Raw genomic sequence first — 23,004 nt, forward strand, 5'->3', positions numbered from 1 at the left:
TCCTACGGTATTGACGCCTCTAGGGACCTTCTGTAAACAGAGTATCCACTACTTACATTTAAAATTTAATCCACAGACTGAAAAATGAGAGACCTCGGTTTATCTTGAGTTCTCCAGTTCTAATTCACAAATATTCTAAACGTAGTTTTGTATGTCATGTTACATTCATTACCTGAATTTAAGAGGAATTGTGGTAGGACCAAACTACTAAATACATAATTAATAATTTTAAAGGCTTGATCTACATAGGTGTAAATGCGAGGACAAAAGCTAAGTCAATTCCATAGTATTTTGCAACATGCGCTGTATTTAGAAGATCATGGCCTTACTAGGTAGAACAAAGATTTCAGCCTTAATTGTGAAGTCATGTGTTTAAAGGCCCATAATAGTCCCTGGATATTACTTTGTACAAGTTATTTTCTCTGTATTTATTTTAAAACCAGTTTAATGAGGGAGGGTTCATTTGAAGACTTAAATTGCAATTTTTGTTTAGCGTGTCTCATTTCAAGATACTGCTAAAAGCCAACGACTGTCCTCATAATGATTATTTTTCTCATGCATTAATGATGAGTGTGAAATACTGAAAGGTAGTTTTGTAAGGAAATTTGAACAGTCTTGTGGAAGAATATTGTGCAGAGGTTTTCCTTATACCATTCTTGCGTTCCAAGAACAAAACTATTCTTCTGTCTGTTGTGATTGATTCTTACTGCTTTCCTCCTAGCCAGCTGTCTGAGATGAGAACTGCTGTAGATAGACTTTGAACCGTCACTCCTTCTAGATGATTTCCCTACATGAACATTGCTAAATGTTCACTTTGTGCATTAGTGCTGAAGTTTTAATGAAAATACACTAGCTCTCTGTAAAATGATACCAAGCATTTCTAATTCTCAGAAGATTCATGGGGGACATGACCTTTTCCAGAACCAAGGCTACTCTTCCATTAGGCACGCTATATCAATTTTATATTGATGAGTAATATTTTAAAATGTAGAATAGGTTATTTGCAAGTGTATTTTGTATATTACAAGACCTTGCAAAAATGTGTTATTAGTATTGGGAGATAGGCTGTCAAGGACTTTGATTGAACATCAGTTATTTGTAAGTGTTACATGAACTTGAATGTGAAGGTTTTAAATAAATTTAGGTCGTACTGGGAGCATTGTTTTATAAGTGAAGCTGTTTAACACCTCACTGTTGTTTGGACTTTCCATATTAAGTTTCATCACCATGTGGTGTTTGACAGTAACGAATTAGGTGATTTTTGGCTTTTTGTTGTTGTGCTTTTTTCGGAGTTCACTTTCAGTTCTTTTACTGAAGTAGGCGTACAGGAGTGAACAGAGACTGTTAATTTTTATTGGCAGCTTGAAGGCAAACTCTGTAGCTGACAAGACGTAGGAGGCCCCAGTTGCAGGGCTACATTTCTAGACCCAGTTCTATAGTGGTACAGTTGGCTGCTATGATACATTAACATTATACAACTATTTCTGATCTATCTAAAAGGTAATATAAGGAGTAAGGCAGTGAAGAATTGAAGATCATTTTTTATCTTAAAGATATTATAACTGTCAGCACTCAAAGTATTAAATGTGAAGGCTGATGGAGAACATGGGTATTTTCTTGGAATTTGGAGCAACCTGAAAGCTAGGCAATAAACTGTTTCATGTAAATAGGTTGTTACAAAGCATACCATATAACATTGTACTTGATAATGGTTCATATCAGGCTTTTAGATATGCTGGTCTCTTTTGATCAGAGTTAATTTTTGTCAGCTATAATTACCACCCCACCCCTCCCCACCCCCAAAAATGAAAAACTACTGAACGTGAAGAAACATGAGCTTTTGTGTCTGTAGCTTAACTATTGGAGCCGTGGAGATTTTAAGTGACATGATGCAGCACCATAGATAATGTGTTCCATGTGTCTTTAACTATATAATTTGAATAGAGTGATTTATCAAATGATAATTTATCATTGGAACATGGGATTGATTTGATTGATTTGCATATGTAAAGATTTATAAAACTGCGGTGTGATTACTAAATCAGTGTGCCTGAGAAATGACCTGAATATGTAGAATAATCGTAACTCTCTCTTTGGTATTGAATTCTTGCTATAAATACTTGTATTTACTTTTTAAGGCTGCATATAGATTATTAAGGCATAAACAAAGCTAGCTAATGCTTCAGAACTTTATTCTGTACTAATAATATACATACTTATAATCTAAACATGTGGTGTACCTATACTTTTCTAGTTTGAGGTGGGACAACACATGCCCTCTTTGAGATGGAGGAGAGGGCAGTACACTGATTATCTTTCCTTACCGCATTAGTAATGGCATTGGGCCTACGGGGTGTCTGTGGTCAACCCCTGAGCAGTACGTCGCCCTCGGGCTGCTGTAAGCCCGGTTTGGGGAACAGCTGAGAAAGAGGGCAGGCAGGTGCTGGCTCTTGCTGGCATCAGAACAGTTCATTCAGGTGGTTGTCTCAGCGCTCCTCAGAAATCGGGAGAGGAACAGCCTGTAGCCAGGATTAATTGTTCAAATGACGGCAGCCCACGCTGCAGAGCTGCTTTCCTGCAGGCCCCTCTGCCCATGCACCGTAATGCGGTCAGACACGTTCCTCTTAGTGACAGGAGACAGCTGTAGTTCCCCTTCCATCTGAATATGTCTTTCCCAGCATGCCCCTTCCCAAGAAGCAGGAGTGCTGGAGAGGGCCGTTGCCCTGGCAATTCCTCCAACCCACAGATTACTCAAGGGGACATTATAAAAGCCTCAGCAAGGAGAAGACAGTGCCGCCTCTTCTGGCAGGCAGCAAAACAGACTGCTGATTGAACACGCTTCACCTGATCCGGTCAGATGAGAACAGGCTGTACCTAAGCAGGCGGATAAGTCTGTTAATGTGATCTTAACGTGTGCATGTATGTGTCTTTTCAGGGTGTTGATGATGCCTTCTATACATTAGTTCGAGAAATCAGAAAACACAAAGAGAAGATGAGCAAAGATGGTAAAAAGAAGAAAAAGAAGACAAAGACAAAGTGTATAATTATGTAAATACAATTTATCCTTATTCTTAAGAAGTACTTAAGTAATTTTTGTACATTACACTAAATTATTAGCATTTGTTTTAGCATTACTTTACTTTCTGCTTCATGATCCTGTTAGCTTTACCTGAATGCTTGTTTTAAATGACAGTGGAAACTTCATTCCTCTTAAAGTGCCAGTATTCTTTGACTGTTGGTTCTTGAACTAGCAATGCCTGTGAAAAAAACAAACAAACAACAAGAAAAAACAAACAAACAAACAAACAAAAAAACCCACACACAAAACCCTGAGAACTGTCTTAGGACTCTTTGGTGCATGCACAGTTGCTAACTTCCTATTTTTCTTACTGATTGTGAACTTCTGTTCTGTGTGCAAACCAAACAATGAAATGATGCTCTCCACATTCTAACATCCCCTTTAATTTTTTGGTTTTTAAATCTGGTTGGGAAAAAGGACTAGTTAGCAAAAGAGACTTTCATTTCAGCCTTTCTTTTATTTTAGACTGACTGCAATATAGAGAGACCAGAAGCCTTTATAGTCTTCCTGTAGATTTTGCTTCTAGGCATCTAGTCTTGTAGCATTTCAGATCAACTTTAATGAATGTAAAGATAAAACTTTCACAAAAAAAAATTTCACTGCAATTTGTCACAGTCACTCCTTAAATACTCTATTTTTTCTATAAAAAAAGAAAAATTAAAAAAAGACAACAATGCACATCTGGCAATGGAAAAAGTAAAAGTTCTAATTAGGTTGATTTGCTATTGTTAATGCATTGCTTTAAGACTTTAACTTTTTGTGTCTGAAGACCAAGGTGAAATCCTAGCTCTCCTGACCCCCAGTGGCAAATCTTTAAGTAGCTTTGTTCAGTAGGTACGTGATTTCACCCTTGGTGTCTCTAGGAAATACTAGAAAGCCTTAACAGATAAGTTGATTCAAATTCTTAGGTTAATTCATACATGGATCCAGAATTTACCACAAGAATTAAATCAGAATGAATCCTAAATTATATAGCGAAGTAAAACCATTCTTATTTTCCCCAACGGTGGCGTTAAATACTTCCAGATGCCCGTTTTGTGCAAAATAGGGGAGGAATTTTGAATTCTAGTAACATCAAATGAGTGAATGAATGAGTTGAATTTAGCTGCTTCATGCAAATAATTTGGAAATCCACTATGCCATAAAAGTGGTGTGGAATTTGCACAAACCGTCAGCATATAGAACATGGTTTCCAGAGTCAGTGTTGTTTGTGTGATGTTTGTGAAGTACTAGTTTTGTTGCACAGATTAAATGGTTGGTGAGTGGCATTCCAGTGTCTAGATTGTCATGAAGCTAGACCAAGATTTTAATGTTGTCTTTCTCTGTGATTAAGTTCTCTTGTGATCCCCCCTCACCCCCTCCTTTTTTTCTGATTGGAATTAACGCAGAATTTTTGCAGGAGCTTTCATTTTTGGTACTGCAGTAGCCTAGTTATTCTGCACTAAAGAAAGAGCCAGTAATTCCGGTGTTGCCAGTTCCTGTTGTCTTGCTGTACATGTTGTGTTGTTTGATCGTTTCATTAGGGCCTGGGTTGCTGAAGGTACACTTCTTCATAGGACCCAACTCAGCTGCAGAGTAAAATTTGAAAATGTGACTCTGGTACACCCCAAAAAATAGAACACAAGACATTGAAGTAGGATGGTTCAGGACACTGGAAAGTTTTTGGAACAGGGCATAGTAGCATTGCCCTAACCTAAGGTATACCTAATCAACGATGTGGAAATTTTACACAGTACACTTTTCACATACCCGTGTAGCTTGGACCATTTATACGATGTCAAAGGTGCAACTGCATGAGCAAAGTATTCTTTTGCTTCTACGAACGAACCCCCCCCAGTGACTCTCGCAGGTGGAGAGCTGCAAAGCTGGCAGGGGACACGTACTGTCTGGATTGCTGCGTGTTCTTTAATTTCAACGTGACTGAAAGAAATAATGCTTTTCCCTGCCTGCGCCCCCCAGTCCCCACCCTCTGCCAAAACCCAGGCCCCCTCCCCGCTTTTCAGCTTTGATGCGAAATATACTTCGGATTATGAAATATTCTGAAAAACAGTAATAGGAGAACCTAACATGATATCATAAGGACCAATACGGAATAAGAACAGATTCTTAATGTTGCAAAACATTTTATAGCTTCCAAAGTTAAAACATTTTGGAGGCAGTTAGTTATTTGCACATTTTAGACACTCTTGATTATATATGAAGAACGTAGCACAAGTGGATAGTATACCTTGAGCAAACGGAAGTAATCGTAAGACTACTTGAAGATTTTTTGGTAACTGAGTCACACTGCATGTAAAATTAGGGCTGGTCTAAAATTCTTATGTTAATTTAAACTAAAAACTGGTAGGAGAAATTTTAGCTGAAATGTCTTAATCATCAAATGTGGATTTATATAGATCTAATATAAAGCTATATATAAAATAGTTTGGGTTTTTTCAGTAAATGTGATCTGTAGCTGCCAATCTAATTAAATTAGTACAAAATGTATTTAGATTAGCCCTTATTTACTTAAAAAAAAAAAAAAAAACCACATCCTTGCCACTGTTGTGCAGTTTTGTCTTAATATTTGTTGAGATTTGGTGAAGCATGTTGGATTGCAGCTTGCACAAGTTGATCTTATAATTATTCTGTCTTTCCCTATTTGAAATGCTTTCAGAGAACGTAGCTGGATGCTGTCTGTTCTGATAGCAACTACTAAATGAACATGTGAATCACTTGCCACGTTAATACATTAAATTGCCATGTGTCAGGGAGTAACGCCTTCTTACAGTAGCTTTATGTAACTCTGGTAAACAACTTTATCATTGGTTTTCTGAAAACTGAAGTTTAATTTTTTGACCAGTCTCATTGCCCTAAAATTTTTGTTAACTTAAAAGTTTCACTGTATAGATTTCGTTACAGTAACAGGATCTCGGTAAGGGGTAAATACTGACACACAATCTTCTGCTCTTGTCTATACTATGAAGCAATACAATGATTACCTTCAAAGACCATCAAACTGTAAAGAAATCATTTTGTCTCAAGTTTACATAAAGCTACATAGATGGTAAATCTTTCCTAACATTTCTTTATTCCACTGTCTTGTGTTTTCATGTTGAAAATACTTCTGCTTTTTCCTCTTGAGTGCCAACTTCTTACTAGAATGACTTCTTAATGTAATATGTTTACCTGGAATGTATTTTAACTATTTTTGTATAGTGTAAACTGAAACATGCACATTTTGTACATTGTGCTTTATTTGATGTGGAACATATGCAGTGTGATCCAGTTTTTCCATCATTTGGTTGCGTGACCTAGGAATGTTGGTCATACCAGACATTAAGTTAAAAAAAAAAAAAAAAAAAAATCGTTTGTTTTAAAATTTTTAATGTTTTTAGGAGTATGTGCTGTGAGGTTATCTGGAATTTGTCATTTTTTTGTCAAACTGTACTGCTCCTATTTATTGTAATGTAATAAAAAATAGTTATTGTGAGTTTCTGTCCCAGTTTGCTTTTTCTCTCCAAGAATTTCAGTGCCTCACCTCTGTAATGGAGGATCCCATGAACTGCATGTGTTTGGCAGTTGTTCTCAGTTTATTTCTTGGTCTTCTCACTGCCTGTCACAAAGCTGTTGTCTTTGCCCACTGGCGCTCCCTTCCCGAGAGGGGGTGCCGCCGCGCTTTGACAAAATGCTTTACGGCACCGATCCACCTCCTGCGGTCCCCGCCGCTTTTGCGTTCTGCGGCGAGCCGAGCCTCGCTTCAGGTGAGGCTGCCCGGCCTATGCCATCTTCAGTCGTGCCCCAGAGACCTTGTTTTCATTAGTCTAACAGCAGACTTCATTTGAAATAGTCTACGAGTTTAAAATACTCTGAATAGCTATTCTGTGTTCATTCCCAGCTGCACATTTGCTTTCTTCCATCAAATGCCTTCCATAAACTTAGAGAAAACATGAAATACCTTCTTTAGTACCGATCGTGTCCTATGGGGGGGGGCGGGGAAGCGTGGAACGGCTGCTGTTCTGTGACCTTACGCTTTGGCCCTTTGTTACCATCTCTGGATAATCTTTTACCAGTTATTGAGAAGGGTAGGTTAATCTTTGTATATAGAGGTATTCGTTCAGAATAGGTTTAACTTGCAACATATTGTAGAGGAGTTCAGTTGATGTGGAAGGACTGGTTTTCACATCAATGTGGTGCTAGAAACTGAAGCACCTACATTTCACCACAAGTTAGCGTACCGTCTGATTTGCCATCTTTTCTTTTATTCTGTTCTGGAATTAACGCGTGTGAAGACTTGCTATGCCAACAACTCAACTGCAGTGATTACTTACCTATATTTAAACATTATTTCCGTTGTATCTCCAGCGTCATTTAGCCCTTGGCAGGGGGTGGAAGCACCAGCCAACCCTGGTACGCGCAAGGTGTCGGTTCTGGCACAAGTTTGCGCTAGTCGAGCCAAGGCCCGGAGAGTTCGCCGTGGAGCAAACGTCCATAGTCAAACACCTCTTCCAGGGGGAAGGATCAACTTCTATATTCCTGCTACAGCAGTTACACAACATCAGAAATGGGCAGTAGCAGGAATTGTCTTCAGGGTCTTAAGTGCTTAAACCACTGTGTTCAAATTCGCCCCCTTCCTGACGCCGTAGTCTTCTTTCTAACACAGAAAGACAGGGCCTCCGCCAGCCTGCCGACGTGACTCTTGCACGTTAAGCAGACGTAGTTCAACTCTTCACGAATTTACTTTGAGAAGTTCCTCATTTACGGTGGAAATGAATCACTGAATGTGGAAGACTTTCAAAACCAGGTTAATCGAGGTACCAAGAGAAACGTAGCGCCTTGAATCAGCATTCGAACAGACAGCTATCAGGGAAATACAAGAGCAGCTATCTGTTCAACATGTGTGTCGAAGTGAAACAGAACCGAATCGTATTACCACTACCTCCTGCAAAACTGTTTAGTTCAAGGTGGTCAAAAGCAGTTGAGAAAAACCTATTACCCATGTAATACAAACCCCAAATCCTTCAGGCGACTACTTAAGGGGAAGCAAAGTCCTAATTTGTACTTTAGATGGGTTGGAAGGATTTACATTTCATTTCTTCTGAGGTTACAGCTCTTTTATTGTTTATTTTTATGGATTCGTATCGTTACACGCGAAGTCATTGGCACCGGTTACTGATTGTCGTCACTGTAGTAGCGCTGTTTCATAGCTCTGTATTTTCTGAGAAAGTACAAAGCCTCCAACTCTTTTATAACAAATTCTCCTCGTGCAATCAGTTGCTTAATTTTTTCAGGATCTTTCACATCCTTATTTTTTAGAAAAGCTGCTTTCAAACGGCTTCTAAAGTAGTCTGCTCCTTTGGGATACTCCCTTCCAAGGTACAGCAGCTTGAAAAAAAAGAAAAGATTTTCTTTTTTTAATAGGTCAAGTGTGCAGTGAAAGGGCTTTGTCTAGTTAAGAAAAGTGCTCGTGGCATTTAAGACACTTACATTTTTGTATAGATTCAACACTTCACCTCTTAAAGAATTGGCCATTCTCACATTTCAGTGAACTCTTTATTCTCCTCTGATTTTTTTTTTTAACCTGAAGAATAATCAGTTTGACATTAGCCTTCCGTGGGAGTCAGTAAATCCCAGCCTCATCCTCCACACGAACTGCACCGTCTCTAACCAGGCTCCTCCACCTTACTGAGCCCTCTTTGCCCTAACTCCGTCATTTTCTGGTTCTACTCTCTCTCTCTTCAGCTTCTTTTAATTTTTGTTTCCACTGAGCTTCTCTTTCTCTTCTCCCCTTTCACCTCGCCTGTCCTCATCTCAAACACGAAGCCAGAAGCCTCCAGAACCTTCCGGCCGCGGCCGCGCCCCTCTGCGGGCCGCTCCGCCCGCGGGCTCCCGCTCTCCCTCCCGGCTGCCTCCCTGCCCGCGCTCTGCCGCGGGAACGCTTACAGCTGGACGCACGTGTGTACGTACATACAGCGCCAAATGTATACATATATATATATAATGTAAAAACCAACCTGTAGGAATTCCTGCAACTTCTGCATTCATAAATTACAGTTTTTTAAAACCGTTTAAGTGCATTACGAATTGAGGCCAGCGCGTACCAACAAAACGTAACGTTAAAAAAAAAAAAAAAAAAAAAAAAAGCGTTAGTAACTAAGTAAACCGATTTTTATTTTTGTAAAGAAAAGCGACTGGAACCAAGCCCCGGTTCCGCCGACGGCCCTGCCGGCGCGGCGGGAACCGGGCGGCCTCCCGCAGGCCCGGCGGGGCCGGGGGCCGTCCCCTCGGGCTGCCGCCTCCCCCTGCTTCGCCCCCGGGGGACCGGCGCCTGTCGCCCTGCCCTGTGCCTCCGGCCCTCACCCGCACACGACCCCCGCACCCCCCGGCCCGGCCCCGGGGCCCGCGGGGCGGGGGCAGAAGGAGAAGGTCAGCGCCTCACCAGCTCCGCGCCGCGCCGCTTTACGGCAAAGCCGTAACAGGAGGCACCGCCCTTCTCCCGGCCGGCCGCGGGGGGCGGCAGCACGGCTGCGCCACGGCGGCGGACGCGATTGGCGGCGGGGAGCGCGCGGGAGGAGGGGCTGGTCGCCTAGGCAACGCGGCGGCGCCATGGTGAGAGCGGGCGGCGGCGGCCGGGGCCTCTCCCCGTTCCGGCGGTTCGTTACGGCGGCCCGCGCCGCGCCGCGCCGGGCCGGGCCGGGGCTGCCGCTGCCCCAGCTGCCGGCGCCGGCGCCGGAGCCGGAGCGGGGCCTGCCGGGGACGGGCGCGGAACTGCACCCACGCCCTCAGCTGCTGCTGCCGCTGCGGGCGGGAGGCAGCGGCCTGTGCCCGGGCGGCGGGCCCGGGCGGTTCGGTAGTGCCGGTGTAGCGGTGCCGCCGTAGCCGCAGGGCTTTGAGCTCCTGCAGGTAAAGAGGGAAGGCAAGGGCAGCGGTAACGGGTGCCTTGAGACGCTGATGAGGTGGTGAAGTGGGTCAGGGTTGGACTGGAGTATTCCTCATGGGCTGCTGAGGTACCGGGGTACGGAAAAAAAGAGTTAAGGCTTTGAAAAATCCCCTTGAAGGGCATGTTAGCTTTTCTGCACTCCCCCGATCTAATTTCTTGCGCAACCGTTTGTTACTATGGGTGCTTAGCATGAAACCCAGCTTGGAGGTAACTAAAACTTTGTTGTCAGGATCGCTCCTACCGTAACAAACTTCTCCGCGTTCCCGTGCACAGCCTGTCTTCTTCGCCACCCTCTCCCTTCTCCACCCCACAAGGAATATGCTCATGTAGGTAATTAATCACGCTGAAGCTATGTAAATTCTCATGGCAACATTTAGACGTTGCACAGAGAAGGTAATCGTTTGGGAAATCCAATAAGGGATTTGCTGTTAGGCATTAGGCTTTCTAGAACCTGTTCTTATTTCCTGTAGTCGTTTGGAGAAGTCCCCTAATTACATTTCTTCACATCATGTGCAGTTTCCCCACGAATGCCAGAGGACTTGGTAGTGTTTCTGTGTTCTTCTTGGTCATCACATGATGTCATTTAGTGTTATTAGGAATAGCACACAGTATCAGCTGATGAGTTCAGAAAACACTGGAAACATTTTTTTGACTAATTTATGTCTCGGACTAAATTACATATTTGATGTACGTTAATTTTTTAACAGTAGGAATAAGCAGATACACTTCTCTAACTGTAAGTGTAATCTAGCCTGATGATGGTCTGGAGTCATGTTAGGGGCTAATCTGCAATATTGAAATTATTGTCATAGTTTTTCAGTAGTTAATCTCATGATCTAATTTTACAGAATAGTTGTATTTTCTAATTATTCCTTTATATTCGATACCTGTGTTCTCTGATGCTCACTTTCCTTTTTTTCCCCCCCGCCCCGATCTTCTAGGGTCCAAAAAAGAAAAAAAAGGTAAGTAGGCAGAAAGATGTTCTAGCTCACGTACAGTGTTTTGACCCCTGTAGTGTTCATTTAGGTAGCGTGCCAGAACAATTCTGTTATTTTGGAAATTATAAGAGCAAAATTACAAAGCACTTCATACTGGAATTAAAGTAAGCATCAGTTACTTCTGGACTTAATGTCTACAAAACATTATTTTTAAGAGGTTCTGTCATAATAAAGGTGATGTGACACTGTAATTGTATGCAAATGTGCTTTTTAAAAAGAAAAAGGTTGGTTTTTTTGTTTTTTAATCTGTATTTCTTCTGAGCCAGTTGGTCCGGCTCAGTCCAATTTGAAAGAGGAAGAGGCGTCTCCAGGACGCTAAGCTTGTGTGCCTTTTGCAAGGAGACTGAGTCGTGTTCCTGCAGAAGTGCTAGAGAGAAGGTGGCGAGCGCAGCCGCTGTGTGTTTTGCTTGGCAGCGGGTGACCGGGAAGAGAGCCAGGGTCCTGGCTCTGAGCCGCAAGCTGGACACAACATAGTGGGTAGGGGGGGCAACAGACAGAAGTCCACAGGAAACTAGATTGCATAAAGTCATCACCGTGGATTATTCTTAATTCAGTGATAATGAAATTATCCACCCCTCCCTCAAAAAAGAATACATTCAACTGTATTCCTTGGAGAACGGTGCATCTCAAATTTGTCAGTACTATGTTAAGAATGTGAAAATAAGTTGACTAAAAAGTTATTATAAGTAATTGAAACAAGCAGATTTTCCATTTTCACTGGAAGAAAAGTAATCAAAAATTTGTATTTTTTTTTCTTTGAACTGGAAGGAACTGATTCTTCCCTGAAATCCTAATGGGTAGAATCGTGGTTTTTACTGACTCTGTTCTAGGAGAATTTTGGAAATAAATGCTTTGGTAACAGATGTGACAAGATGCACACTAACTCTGGTGGGTGTACATTTGTTGTTGGCACTAAATTCTCACCATTGTTTTTGTTCAAGCTTCACGATAACCTTTGTATTCAAAGTTACATTTATGTAGATACTTATTGCCATACAAAGTAGCATAAAGTGAATAGCTTTCCAAGTAGTTATGTATGTCAAAAATATACTAGTCAGAATCAAAATGTGAAATAACAGTATTTGTAACACAGTTTTTGTGTGATGAGTGACAAAGGTTTTCCTTGATTATTTCTAAGTTCCCTATCAATTGGATTACTTGTAACAATATTTACCAAATTATTAGGAATGCTCAGGTGGAGTGGGTGGGAAGACTTCATAATACCATCGTGTTCATTTGCAGCTGTCTGGCCCTAAGTCCTCTTTTGTTGTCTCTCCCTGTCAGCTTTGTTGGAACTCTTTCTTTCTTGCCTTGTTTACACCTCTGCAAGACGGGCACTGTGCTACTGTGCTGGTTTGGTACCATTCTGTACCCATTTCTCTGCGGAAGAGAGGGATCGGATTCCAAACAGATGCCTTTGATCCTTAGTGCTTATTTACATTGTGATACTGTCCAGTTGTATCCTCTTGCTGACACTGTGGATGAAACTCATACTGTTTTAGTCATTTTACCTTACCTGACTGAATCCTTGTAAGCCCTTGTCTCTCACCGGTGATGGCACGGGGACTTGGGATTCATCTCTCTGATGTGCAACATCCAGGTTAGATGCCTAGGCAGAGGATGTGTCTCCTCCTCTTTTCACATTGCCTAGCACTCAGAACCTATTTACATTCCATATTTTCTCTCTGTTTTACAAAAGTAAACATTTGATTTAATTTAATTCTCTTTCATTTGTGTGTGTCAGTGGCAGAATACCATTGTTCAGCCAGTACACAGATACGCCACCAAATGCAAGTCATTTGTTTTCCCTGACATCTTTTGTCATTCATACCTTTGCTTTCAACCTTAGTTAGGCTGCTGTCACTCTTTGTTTTCTCTGTATGCTGGAGCCTATGCAGAATATCATGGTTTATTTTCTCATGTGTACAAAAAAAATAGCCTTATCTGTCCCACTCATAAACAATAATGTTGGCTGTGAATTAATTTTGCAGTTCACTACAAAATTAGCCTCCTTGACTTCACAAGCTCCATGAACTTGTTTTGATTTACTTCCTGGCCCATCTTTCTCCCCTGCCCCCTCCTTTTTTTTTTTTTTTTTTTTTTTTCTCCTTAAAACCTGTTGTATTCAGGCCTCGTCTTTGCAGCATCTGCCTTCAGGAACAGCCCTCCTCCCTGGTATCATACCATCAACACCAGATGGAGTCAAGGCACATTGACTGCAAGTTTATTATGCATGCAATACAATGGCAGTGTTACCTGTGTAAACACTGAGTAAAACTGAATAAAGATAACTTAGTCCTTAGTAACTACGCGCTTGGTGAGGGTTGCAACCTTAGGCTGCTTTTGCTACTGCATTAATGGGAAATCAGTTTTTCTCTTGTGTATCTTTATTTTAAGTGCTGTTTTCTAGTGACAGTGTTGATCCTACACGTTTGATTAAACATCCCAAGACTGTGTCAACACAGAAAACAAACAAACAAACACAAAACCCAAACAAAATGATAATAAAAAATAAAAGCCCATCCAAGAATCTTTCTTTTTGCTGGTGAGGTAAAAAGTGAGGACCGTTAGCAAACATCTTCAAACCCAAAGAGAATTATGCTTTCCACATCCTAGCTGTTCAAGTCTCTTGAAGGCAACGTGGCCTCATGTGCACAGCTCCAATTATCAAATTTTTGTGTGTATCGTCAGTGAGGAATCTATGAATTACAAGACAAAAATAATTGTTCTATTTTGGTTAATCTGTTACATGACAGTAGATTTTGCACGTTACTTACCATGTCTTTTATTTTTTTTTTAAATGTATACCCAGACTGCAAAGAATTGATAAGGAAGATAATTTCTGAGAAACCCAAATTTAAAATATAGTTATTCTAGGATTAGCCTGGAGGTTGAACAGTTAACTGTCTTGAGTTGCAGTTAGGATTTTGCGACAGAAAAGAGAGCTCTTTGTTAGTTGTCTTGTGAATTAGATGCTTCTAAACGCTAGACTTGCCTATGTCCCAAAATACGTTTCCCAGTATTTCCTAAAACGTTTGAAGTTGTAACATCTGCTTTCTTAGCAGATCTACCTGTTATTCAATTTCTACATTAAACCAAGATATTTTAATATTCTCCTATTGTGGCCATGTTCAAGAGTGTCTAGCATAGAATAATATATATTACATCATGAAAATGAGAAGAAAATTGAGTCCAGGATGTGTATTGCTGTTCTGGAGGCTTCATTGACTGTGTAGGGTGTCTAAAATCTTAACTCAGGGATCAGATTAGAAGGGCAAAGTTATAGAGGGTGAATACCTCCCAAAACATATTAAAGTAATACTGACATTTGTTTTCTTTTAATTTATTGCAAACATTAAGTCCGGTGGCAAAAAGAAAGTTAGCAAAGCTGAACAACTGAGATTACAGAAAGAAGAAGAAGAAAGGAGACGGAAAGAGGAAGGTACTGTGCACTTCATTTACAGGGAATGTGATGGCACAAATCAGTTATTTTAAATAAATGGACAGAAAGTAATCTCCCAAACTATATGTGCACCATTATCTGTCTCTATTTCACAAATACAGGTGATTCATCCCTCTTTTCTTGTGCGGGCCAAATTCTGTGTTACTTGTTACCGCCTCCCAGATCTCATTTTCCTATTAGAGCCATACTCTTTTCTCTACTGTGATTAGGAATTTGGGGAGGAGGATGGCTGGAAGAATTAGGTGTTTTTTTTTTTCTCTCTTACCATTACCTTTTGAAATATTCTCAGCTAGTTAGAAATGCAGTGTTTTGTGGTTTTATTTTTTCCCCCCTCTTCTTTGAAGCCTGGTTATCAGTAGACAAGAGAAATTCTCTGAAAAGGACTTTTTACAAAGAAGGCCAACAGAATATTTCTGTTGGCAGGGGGTTAGCTGGTGTTCTGAAGGGGTAGCGGATAAGGTGAGTACAAACTAGGATAGAATAAAGTGTCGTTTTCTTGGGCTTACTTCTTCTCTCTCTACTGAGTGACTGATTCTCTGCCCACTTCTTCAAGATCTTTCCATTGTATATCACTGTATCCCTTAAAATGAAATCCCAGTTGCATGACTTAACCTGTCCTCACCATCTGAATGTGTCTACTTCTGCAGTTCAGTATCACAACTCGATACCCCTCTCTGAACATCAGATCCATCTCTTCTACTTCCCTTTCTGCCATTAATCCATCCTGGTGGGTGTTTGGGCATACTATGACTGCTAGTAATAGGAAGTGACTACTAATCACCAGTAACCTCTGTGGAGAGGGGTAACGGCTCAGGTGAGTACAGGCAGATTTGGGAACTGCCATTGCCCTTGCCTCTGTGCAACACAGATATATTTGAAGTGATTTGCATGAAGGCAGTGACATTCAAGTCACTGTTTGGGAGCATCTGGATTAATGCATAGGCTGTGCTAGCACAAGCTGAAGGCTCAGAGGTTGAAATCAATTTTAGTTTTCACATCCTCTCTGGTTTTCTAGTCCCTGTGACAGCAAAGAAAACCTGTGATCAGGAGTAACTGATCCTGAAGAGGAGCTCAATGAAGAAGTAACTATGAGATTGAGGTACCCACCAAAGGTTGTAGGAAAGGAGAAGACTAACGTGAGGCTGAACCACTCAGGCAGTTTCACCATAGACATTGGATTAAGAACCTGGGCCTGTTCAAGCTGTAGATAAAGGGAGAGGGCACTCCCGATGCTGTTTCCGAGGGGAAAAAGAGGGCTTGCTGATCCTCGTCTCCACTTGTGTTGTCACAGGCTGATAGGGGTAGCACCATCGGTAATGTGTTTTAGTACTATGATTCAAAGTAATTTGGCTCGTTTGGAAGATTTCTGTGCAATATAAGATACACCTTTGTGTTGCTCATTATTATGGTTGTTTTGTCATTAGAGCTAATAAAAAAATAATTTGTCTGGTTTTATTAAGCAAAATATAATTATGTTCATGATATATTTCCCAATCTTCAGAGGAAGCCCGACTACAAGCTCAAAAAGAAGAGGCAGCAAGACTTGAAAAGGAGAGAATTGAACAAGAGCAGATGGAAAAACTTAAGGCAAAAGTTAGTTCATACTCAGTAGTTACTGAAAAATTCTAATCCTATTTCCAAACTTGTGACAAGGTCTGTAAAACATTATTAATTTAGTGTGAGAATGGAAGGGAATTTCCTTATGTCCTTAGTGTTGGAAAAAAGGTAGAGGAAATTTTCTAGCATCACTGGATTAAAACTAATGAAAAATCTAGCCAAATCACTGAAAGGTACTCTTGTATAAGATCCCACAAGTTGAGAAGGTGGTGGGCTGGATTAGTAATTAAAGAAAACACAATACATGTAAAGTCAAGAGAAATGGTGCTGATTTTTTTTCTGTAGTATTCTTTCACTAAGCCAATACTTGGCTTAGTGTTGCTTTGATTCAGGAAAATTCTCCGAGACAAGATAGTCTTGCCTGTTTTTGATACATAAAGATGCTGTGGTTAAATACGTTAACTGTTGGGATATGTGATACTCCAGTTTGAATAAGTACCTCTTTTTTTTTCCCTTTCCACTATACTTTCAACTGGATGTATTTTTTGTTTCCTATGATTACATTTGGTACAGTTGTGGCAAGAAAATTTTGGTGTAAATTCTAGAAGTGGTTATGTATTAGGACAGATTTATTGATTTGTGTGTGTGCATGTGTATGTGTGTGTATGCGTATTTGAATATGTATTTTTATTTTTCTAAGAAGACCGGAATTCAGAACAAAACCTGTTTGGTAATATCTAAATATTTTTGTGTTTAAAAGGAAAAAAAAAAAAGATTTACCACATTTTTTTTTCCCCCCAGAAAAAAGTCACTCTTGCCTGTGCCTCTTGTCCTTCACAGAATACTTTTTCCCCACTAGAGAGAAGATAAATTTAAAATAATAGAAATTATAAGGAAAAAAAAATCATCTTGCACACATTTTTCCAACATATGCTTAGTTTTTTCATCAGCTCTCATTAGAGGTAGTTCCAGGATGGTGATATGGAAACTGTTCAAGTGAGAGGCTAACAATCATATGACAGGTTATGTTTATCATATGGCTCAGCAATTAATGTGATGACAATAACATACTGTGAACTGCTGCAGTCTTCTCAATTAAATGTTTCATAAAAAAGCAAGTTATCAGTGTTTGGGTTTGTTTGAATGATAACTCATTCAAATATCCTAATTTTTTTTCTTTGATATAAAGTAATTGTAAGTAGTAAACTATATATTTAACTCCTTTGTTTGAGAGAGAGAGATATATATGTGTATATATATAAAAACAGGATCAAGAACGAAGGGAAGCTGAACTAGCAGAACTTCATTCACTGGAACAGAAATTTTTGTCTGTACAGCAGTGGAAAACAGATTATAGGGCACATGCAAAGGTAAGCTTTCTTTCCAAAATCTGCCCAGCGTTGTAGAGGTTCACAATGAAGAGACTTTAGGCTATGTCTCCATTACAGGATCCAGGGATGCTTCCATTTCTTGAATTTAGGTGTGTGCTATGATTGCATTTCAAGTTCCATCTCAAGGTTGTAACTGGCCATCTGTCTTGTATACTTTGGTGTACACAGAAAAGAAACATGAGCAAAGAGAAGCCTGTCTGGCTGATCAAAGTAGTAGGGCCTCACAGCTTACCCCAGCAGTCAAGAGGAATTGTAGTTTCAGATGTTCTGATATTTGTCCTTCCTTTCCTATTTGTTTAATTCATTCTACTTGTAAACATTCCATAAAAAAAAAGCTCTGCCAGGGCTTAAAAACATTTTTGTAGAATTTGAGACAATTGACAACATTTGTTCCAGTGATTCCTGGATATCACAGGTCACAATTCGGAGAGCGGTTGGCCAAAACTTTGAACGACAGGGCACAAATCTGCGTCAGATATCAGGGCTGGAAATATGTGAAAATGCAGCTAAGAGTTAATGTCTGCAGTTTAGGGTGACGTACATGGTGGTTGACTCATCACTCGATAGTACTATATGCCTGTAAAGTTAAATTTTAAATAGCAAGGTATGGAAATACACTAGTAGAACAGTTCACTTCTGTGAATCCATCTTGCAGAAACATCATTCATTAACCGTCTGATATGAGACTTGATCAGTTTGGTTCCAGGTAAGGTTAAATAAACTTGTGGACACAAGGATTTTTCTCTTTGTCTTGTATATCAGTTAATCCTTTATAAAGCCTCTGCGGAACAAATTTAGAATTATAGGATAAGTCATGTTAGAAGGGACTTCTGAAATTTGTATAGTTCAACCTCCTGCACAAAGCAGGGCAAACTCTGAAGTTAGATCAAGGTGCTCAGCTGGGTTTTGAAAATTTCTAAGGATGGGGATACCACAGTATCTCTGAGCAACCTTTTTGACAGCTTTACCACTCTCATTGTAACAATTTTTCTTTAAATCCAGTTGGCATTTCCCTTGTTACAGCTTGCGGTCATTGCCTAATTGTCATGACACATCATCCCCGTGCACCTCTGAGGAAAGTTTGCCTCTGTCTTCTCTGTAACCCCTCTCTAGGTACTGATAGATGGCAATTAACTCCTCCCTTAGCCTTGCTAGTCCTCTCCAGACTAACAAAGCTCAGCCTTTCCTCATGTGTCATTTTCTCCAGCACCCGAAGCATTTTAAGGTCCCTCTTCTGGACTCTGCAATTCACCACTCTTTCTCTTGTATTGAGGGGCCCAGAACTGGATACCGCACACCAGGTGTGGCCTCAGGAGCCCTGCAGAGGGAACAGTCAGGCCTCGGCACGCTGGTTACGCTCTTCCACTGCGCCCTCGGCATTCGTTGCCACAAGGGTGCAGCATGGTAACTTCGCAGTTACGTCTTGACACCTTTGGATGATGTTTATTACCTTTTTCAGTTGATGACAAGTTCTGACTTTATTATCCGCGTGAACAAGAGAATCTGGCGGTCATTTTGAAAGGGGACGGTTGTTTATGGATGTTCCTGAAGAGTGTTTCTTGGAAGCAGAAACATAAGAATTTTTTTGTTTCGAGAAGTAATGGCAAAATAGAACTATTATTTTAAAAATAAATCTTCAAATAAAATACTGGTAGGTTATGGGAAATACTAGAGTTTTATTAGTCTGTTGTTAAGAATATTTAGGGCAAAACAAATATACAATATCAAATGCTGAGTTTCCATTTCTGAACAATTTCAGTTCAGATTAACAGATGTGCTTACAAATTTTCATGAAATTCATCCTTTTTCTCAAAGAACAAGTGTCATTATTCTTACGGATGTGCTTTCCTGATGATGAAACTGAAGCTCTCTTTTAAGTGCAAAGACGTAAAAAAAAGAAATCGGATGTTTTAATTACTGTAGACTGATCAGTCTTTTATACAGGAGTTTCCAGTGCACTGAGTGCTCACCTATTATTGCTTTTTTTTGAAGTCAGTGGAAATGGTTATGGAAGTGGTTGGGACTGCAATTATACAAGCACTTTTGCTTTAAGAGATCCATTTTACATTGTAATGCAATCTTCAGTAATACTGCATTATTAATCTTCACAGTATACAGGGAAGCAAGGTTTCCTTAATATCTTAGTATATGGATGAAAAAAAAAATATGATACGTTGTAAATTGGTCCCACAAGCCAATGTTAGGCTCATGTGTGGAGTTAAGTGGGCTTAGCTTGTAATTGTTGATTATTATTTTTTCTCCCTGCCCCTCCAAGAATTACCAATAATTGATTTGAAAATAAAATTATTAAAGAAAAAAAAGATCATTCAATCCTTTTCACATTCCCACCAGAGGTTTCTGTAACAGCTGAACCGATGCTGCTGAGGAGGAGGAGATCTCCTTCAGAGGCAGAGAAAGGAGGAATAAATGTGTTGGAGTAGAAGGCTCGTAGGCAGCTTTATTGCCAGCGTAGGAATTTTCAGGTTTGGTGGCAGTATCTGGTTTGAGAACCATCTGCCTTTGCCACCTGCGCTGGTTCCTCATTTATGTTCTCAGCCATTTATTCTTTCAGCTCCTCATTTGTGGCAGGTACTGAATTCCCTGCTTTTGTAGACATGCAAGCTCTACCTAGCAGAACAGAAACCACTGATAAATGAGTAAGTATAAAGAGCAAATGTTAGGTGGGCAGAAGTATCTTAACACATTACTATGGAAGTAAGCCATTTTTTTCTGGCACAGTGATAAGCCAGGTGGTGTTACAGTCCTGTTTAGATGCAGGTGTGAATGTATCACTACAATATATTTGTCTTTCAGAATCCTCCTTTTTCTTGTAATAATGATAGTCATTTGCAACCACATGCCTGTGTCTACTTTTCTTTGAACATTTTTCTGTAGTGGGAGCGTTACCTCAGTTGTGATGAAGGTCCTGACCCAACTGTACTGCAGGAAATAAATACTTTCATGAGCTTATGGCGAGAAGATCAAAATGAGGACATTCAACTTGTGATGGAGAAGGGAGAACAGGTGCTAAATGTAAGTGTTAAAATGGTATTTTTCAGTTTAAGCTTACCAGAACGTATCTTTAACAGCCCCCTCCCCCTTCCTTTTTTTTTTTTCAGCCAAATGACTGAAATTGGCAATAACCTTCAAAACCCAGAGTTTTTCTTCAGCTTTTACATTATTTTAATTACAGATTTATTGTTAACTCTAAAGAAGGTGACTATTGACTTTAAATATGCAGTGCATTTAAGAGATTTGTGGGTAATGTTTCTACACTGAGCTCTAGTATTCCAACATCCATCTACCCTGCTAGGTACACATTAAGCAGTCCTGAGCCAGAACACATAAGCTCATGTCATATATAGATGCTCCAGTGGACAGCAGCCTTATTGTGTAACACTTGCAGCCAGTAAAGTGTCATGTAAGAGCAGGGGTTCCCAAAATGCAAGCCACAAACCAGTGATGGTTTGTGAGGCAATTTTAAGCAATTTGTGGCTGCTCTGTAAGTATAGGATTTTATTTTCATTTATGCTAACTGTATAGAGTTTTTCAGAAAGTTAAATAGGGTCTTCCAGAAATTGGGGGTGAAAGTCGCCTGCGTAATACAACTTTCATTGGGCTGGTTTGGTTCCGAGTGTTAGGTTTCCTATCTTGCAATGCTTGCTGGGTGCTGCAATTTTCACTTTCTGCATACTGCCTTTTTCTGAGCCAGCAGGGAACGTGCTGGTCCTTTCCAAGAATTTCAGCAGATAACTCCTCCCTTTCTCTTCCGCACTGCAACCCAAGGAAAAAGCCTGGCAGTTGCCCACTTCCATTGCTTCTCGCCACTCTTCTCCCTGCTGTCGTGTCTGTCTTTGCCACAGACACGCTTCCTCCCATCCAACACTGAAGCAGTTACGGCTACTTCAGGCCCTGTAAATGTGTATTACCGTGCACTGTATGCTCAGTAGAGTATTATGTGACACTAGAAGACAGGCATTTTTGTTTTGCCCCTGCTGGAAGTGCAAGGTGATGTCAAAAACATCATCTGTCTTCTCTTGGTCTAAAACACTTGAGCGTTTCCTTCCTGTTCTACATGTTTTTAAAGGAAACTGTGAAACACTCCGAACTGTGAGACCATGTAGATCAGCAGCTCAGAGTTGACAGGGACCACCTCACTATCGTGGCAGACCATGTTAAAGGTGCAATAAAAAAAGACGGTAGTAGTTACAATTCTGCTGCTGCTTTGCCACGTCGTTAATGAGCAGTAGCACTGCGATTCCACAGGCTAAGAGAAAGAAGAGTCTGGGAAGTCTGAAGGGAGGCATAAAATGTAATCTGATCCTCCCTTCGTCTCAGTGCTGCAGGTCGCTTTGGCCAGCTAGGAATTTTTTAGTTCTATACAAGCATTTAGATGTTAAGATAGTAGCACATAGTGGAAGACAGCAATGTAATGACAGACTTCCAAACTTCACGCTAAGGATTGTTCTGAGAATTAAAATGTAATTTTAATCAATGTAATGTAATTAATTTTTTTTTTTTTGGTTAAGATTTTATAGTTGAGATTATGACTATAGAAAATATGGTTCCAAAATAAAGCTGTAAGCTTTTCATTAAAACTAATTTTTGATCCAAAGTTTTCTCATACAACCAACTGGTTCAATAAATGATCTATTTCATAAGCTAAGATTTCACAGCCCACAGGTTAAGGAATGAAGGAATTGGACTAGAGGAATGAAGGCAGGCAGACTTCACCCTGGAATTTCCAGCATTTTGCATGGTTGACTGTCTATCTGATAATGCTGGCTTTGCACAATTTCTAGAGATATAATAGAAAAAGATTATTTCTGTGACCAAGATATGTTTAGTTACAAAGGAAGCAAGTTTGCCTTATTTTTTATGACAGAACACACAGTATATTAAGGGTGGTGTCAAAACAGAGATCCTTTTCCCACCTATAATGTCTTCTAGTTAATTGAGAAGTTGCAGTTTATTTTATTGGACACACCACGAAATGAGATAACAGAAAAAGAAACAGTCCAGTACCAGGAATCTATTCTGGAATTGCAGAATCTGCTTCATCAGAAGTACAATGGAGCAACAGAACACCTGCTTAAAGTAAGTAAGATTTACTGCTTCGAAGCTGTAACATGCTGAATGCACGTAAGGTTAGCTACAAGTGTCTTCTTGTCATGGTTGGTTTTGTTTGTTCTTAAATTGCCACAGAGGTTAGTATTTCAGTTTCCAAATTTTGTATTTGAGTTTCCAAATCATGTGTATAGCAGATACCAGACTTGTATTTCTTCAGAACCCCTGCAATTCTTAGCTTTTCTCATCATTAAGACATGTAATATTAAATTATTGTGTCATTTTCTGAGATTTGGAGATGTTGAAAACAAGGGGCACTATATGAAATTTGTTTCATACTTTTGTCTGAATGATTTAAATTAAAGTTTGTTGACTGTACAAAAAATTGAAAATGTGAAAAGCAGGTCATAAGGTTAGCTTGTACACATTTTTTTAATACAAGTTAATATGACTAAAATATTTTTTAAACCGAGATCTTGGGAAGAGTAAAGAGTATTTAAACAAGAAAATGAAAATGTATTTGGGAATCA

The 23,004-nt window shown here is 40.0% G+C and overlaps 2 protein-coding genes across 7 annotated transcripts in view; one reads left to right on the forward strand and one right to left on the reverse strand.

The window, feature by feature from the left end:
- Nucleotides 1-23,004, forward strand: part of LOC309589332 (GTPase KRas) — a gene marked incomplete at its 3' end in the record, with an annotated part of 55,315 nt that overhangs the window by 20,858 nt on the left and 11,453 nt on the right. Inside the window, exons 5-9 of the mRNA XM_082309376.1 lie at nucleotides 14,357-14,438; nucleotides 15,961-16,052; nucleotides 17,285-17,386; nucleotides 20,303-20,440; nucleotides 22,358-22,504. Coding sequence (XP_082165502.1) covers nucleotides 14,357-14,438; nucleotides 15,961-16,052; nucleotides 17,285-17,386; nucleotides 20,303-20,440; nucleotides 22,358-22,504 — 561 coding nt within the window. The remainder of the gene's footprint in view (nucleotides 1-14,356; nucleotides 14,439-15,960; nucleotides 16,053-17,284; nucleotides 17,387-20,302; nucleotides 20,441-22,357; nucleotides 22,505-23,004) is intronic.
- On the reverse strand, nucleotides 1,756-9,511 carry ETFRF1 (electron transfer flavoprotein regulatory factor 1). Of its 6 annotated transcripts, XR_014227893.1 has the most exons (5): nucleotides 9,073-9,206; nucleotides 8,546-8,639; nucleotides 7,390-8,443; nucleotides 3,170-3,257; nucleotides 1,756-2,952 (listed from the first exon to the last, which is right to left on the reverse strand). XR_014227893.1 is itself a non-coding variant. In XM_082309378.1 (3 exons), exons 2-3 carry the CDS (start codon nucleotides 8,588-8,590, stop codon nucleotides 8,228-8,230), a joined length of 261 nt encoding a protein of 86 aa, XP_082165504.1. In that variant the 5' UTR covers nucleotides 8,591-8,639; nucleotides 9,419-9,511; the 3' UTR covers nucleotides 5,590-8,227. The 6 variants fall into 6 exon arrangements, 3 of the variants coding, with proteins under 3 accessions (XP_082165504.1, XP_082165505.1, XP_082165503.1); XR_014227894.1 differs by lacking the exon at nucleotides 1,756-2,952 and having other exon boundaries at nucleotides 3,076-4,647; XR_014227895.1 differs by lacking the exon at nucleotides 1,756-2,952 and having other exon boundaries at nucleotides 3,076-4,647; nucleotides 6,600-8,443.

This window comes from Platalea leucorodia (assembly GCF_965183815.1).
Source record: "Platalea leucorodia genome assembly, chromosome: 4".
Taxonomy (NCBI): domain Eukaryota; kingdom Metazoa; phylum Chordata; class Aves; order Pelecaniformes; family Threskiornithidae; genus Platalea; species Platalea leucorodia.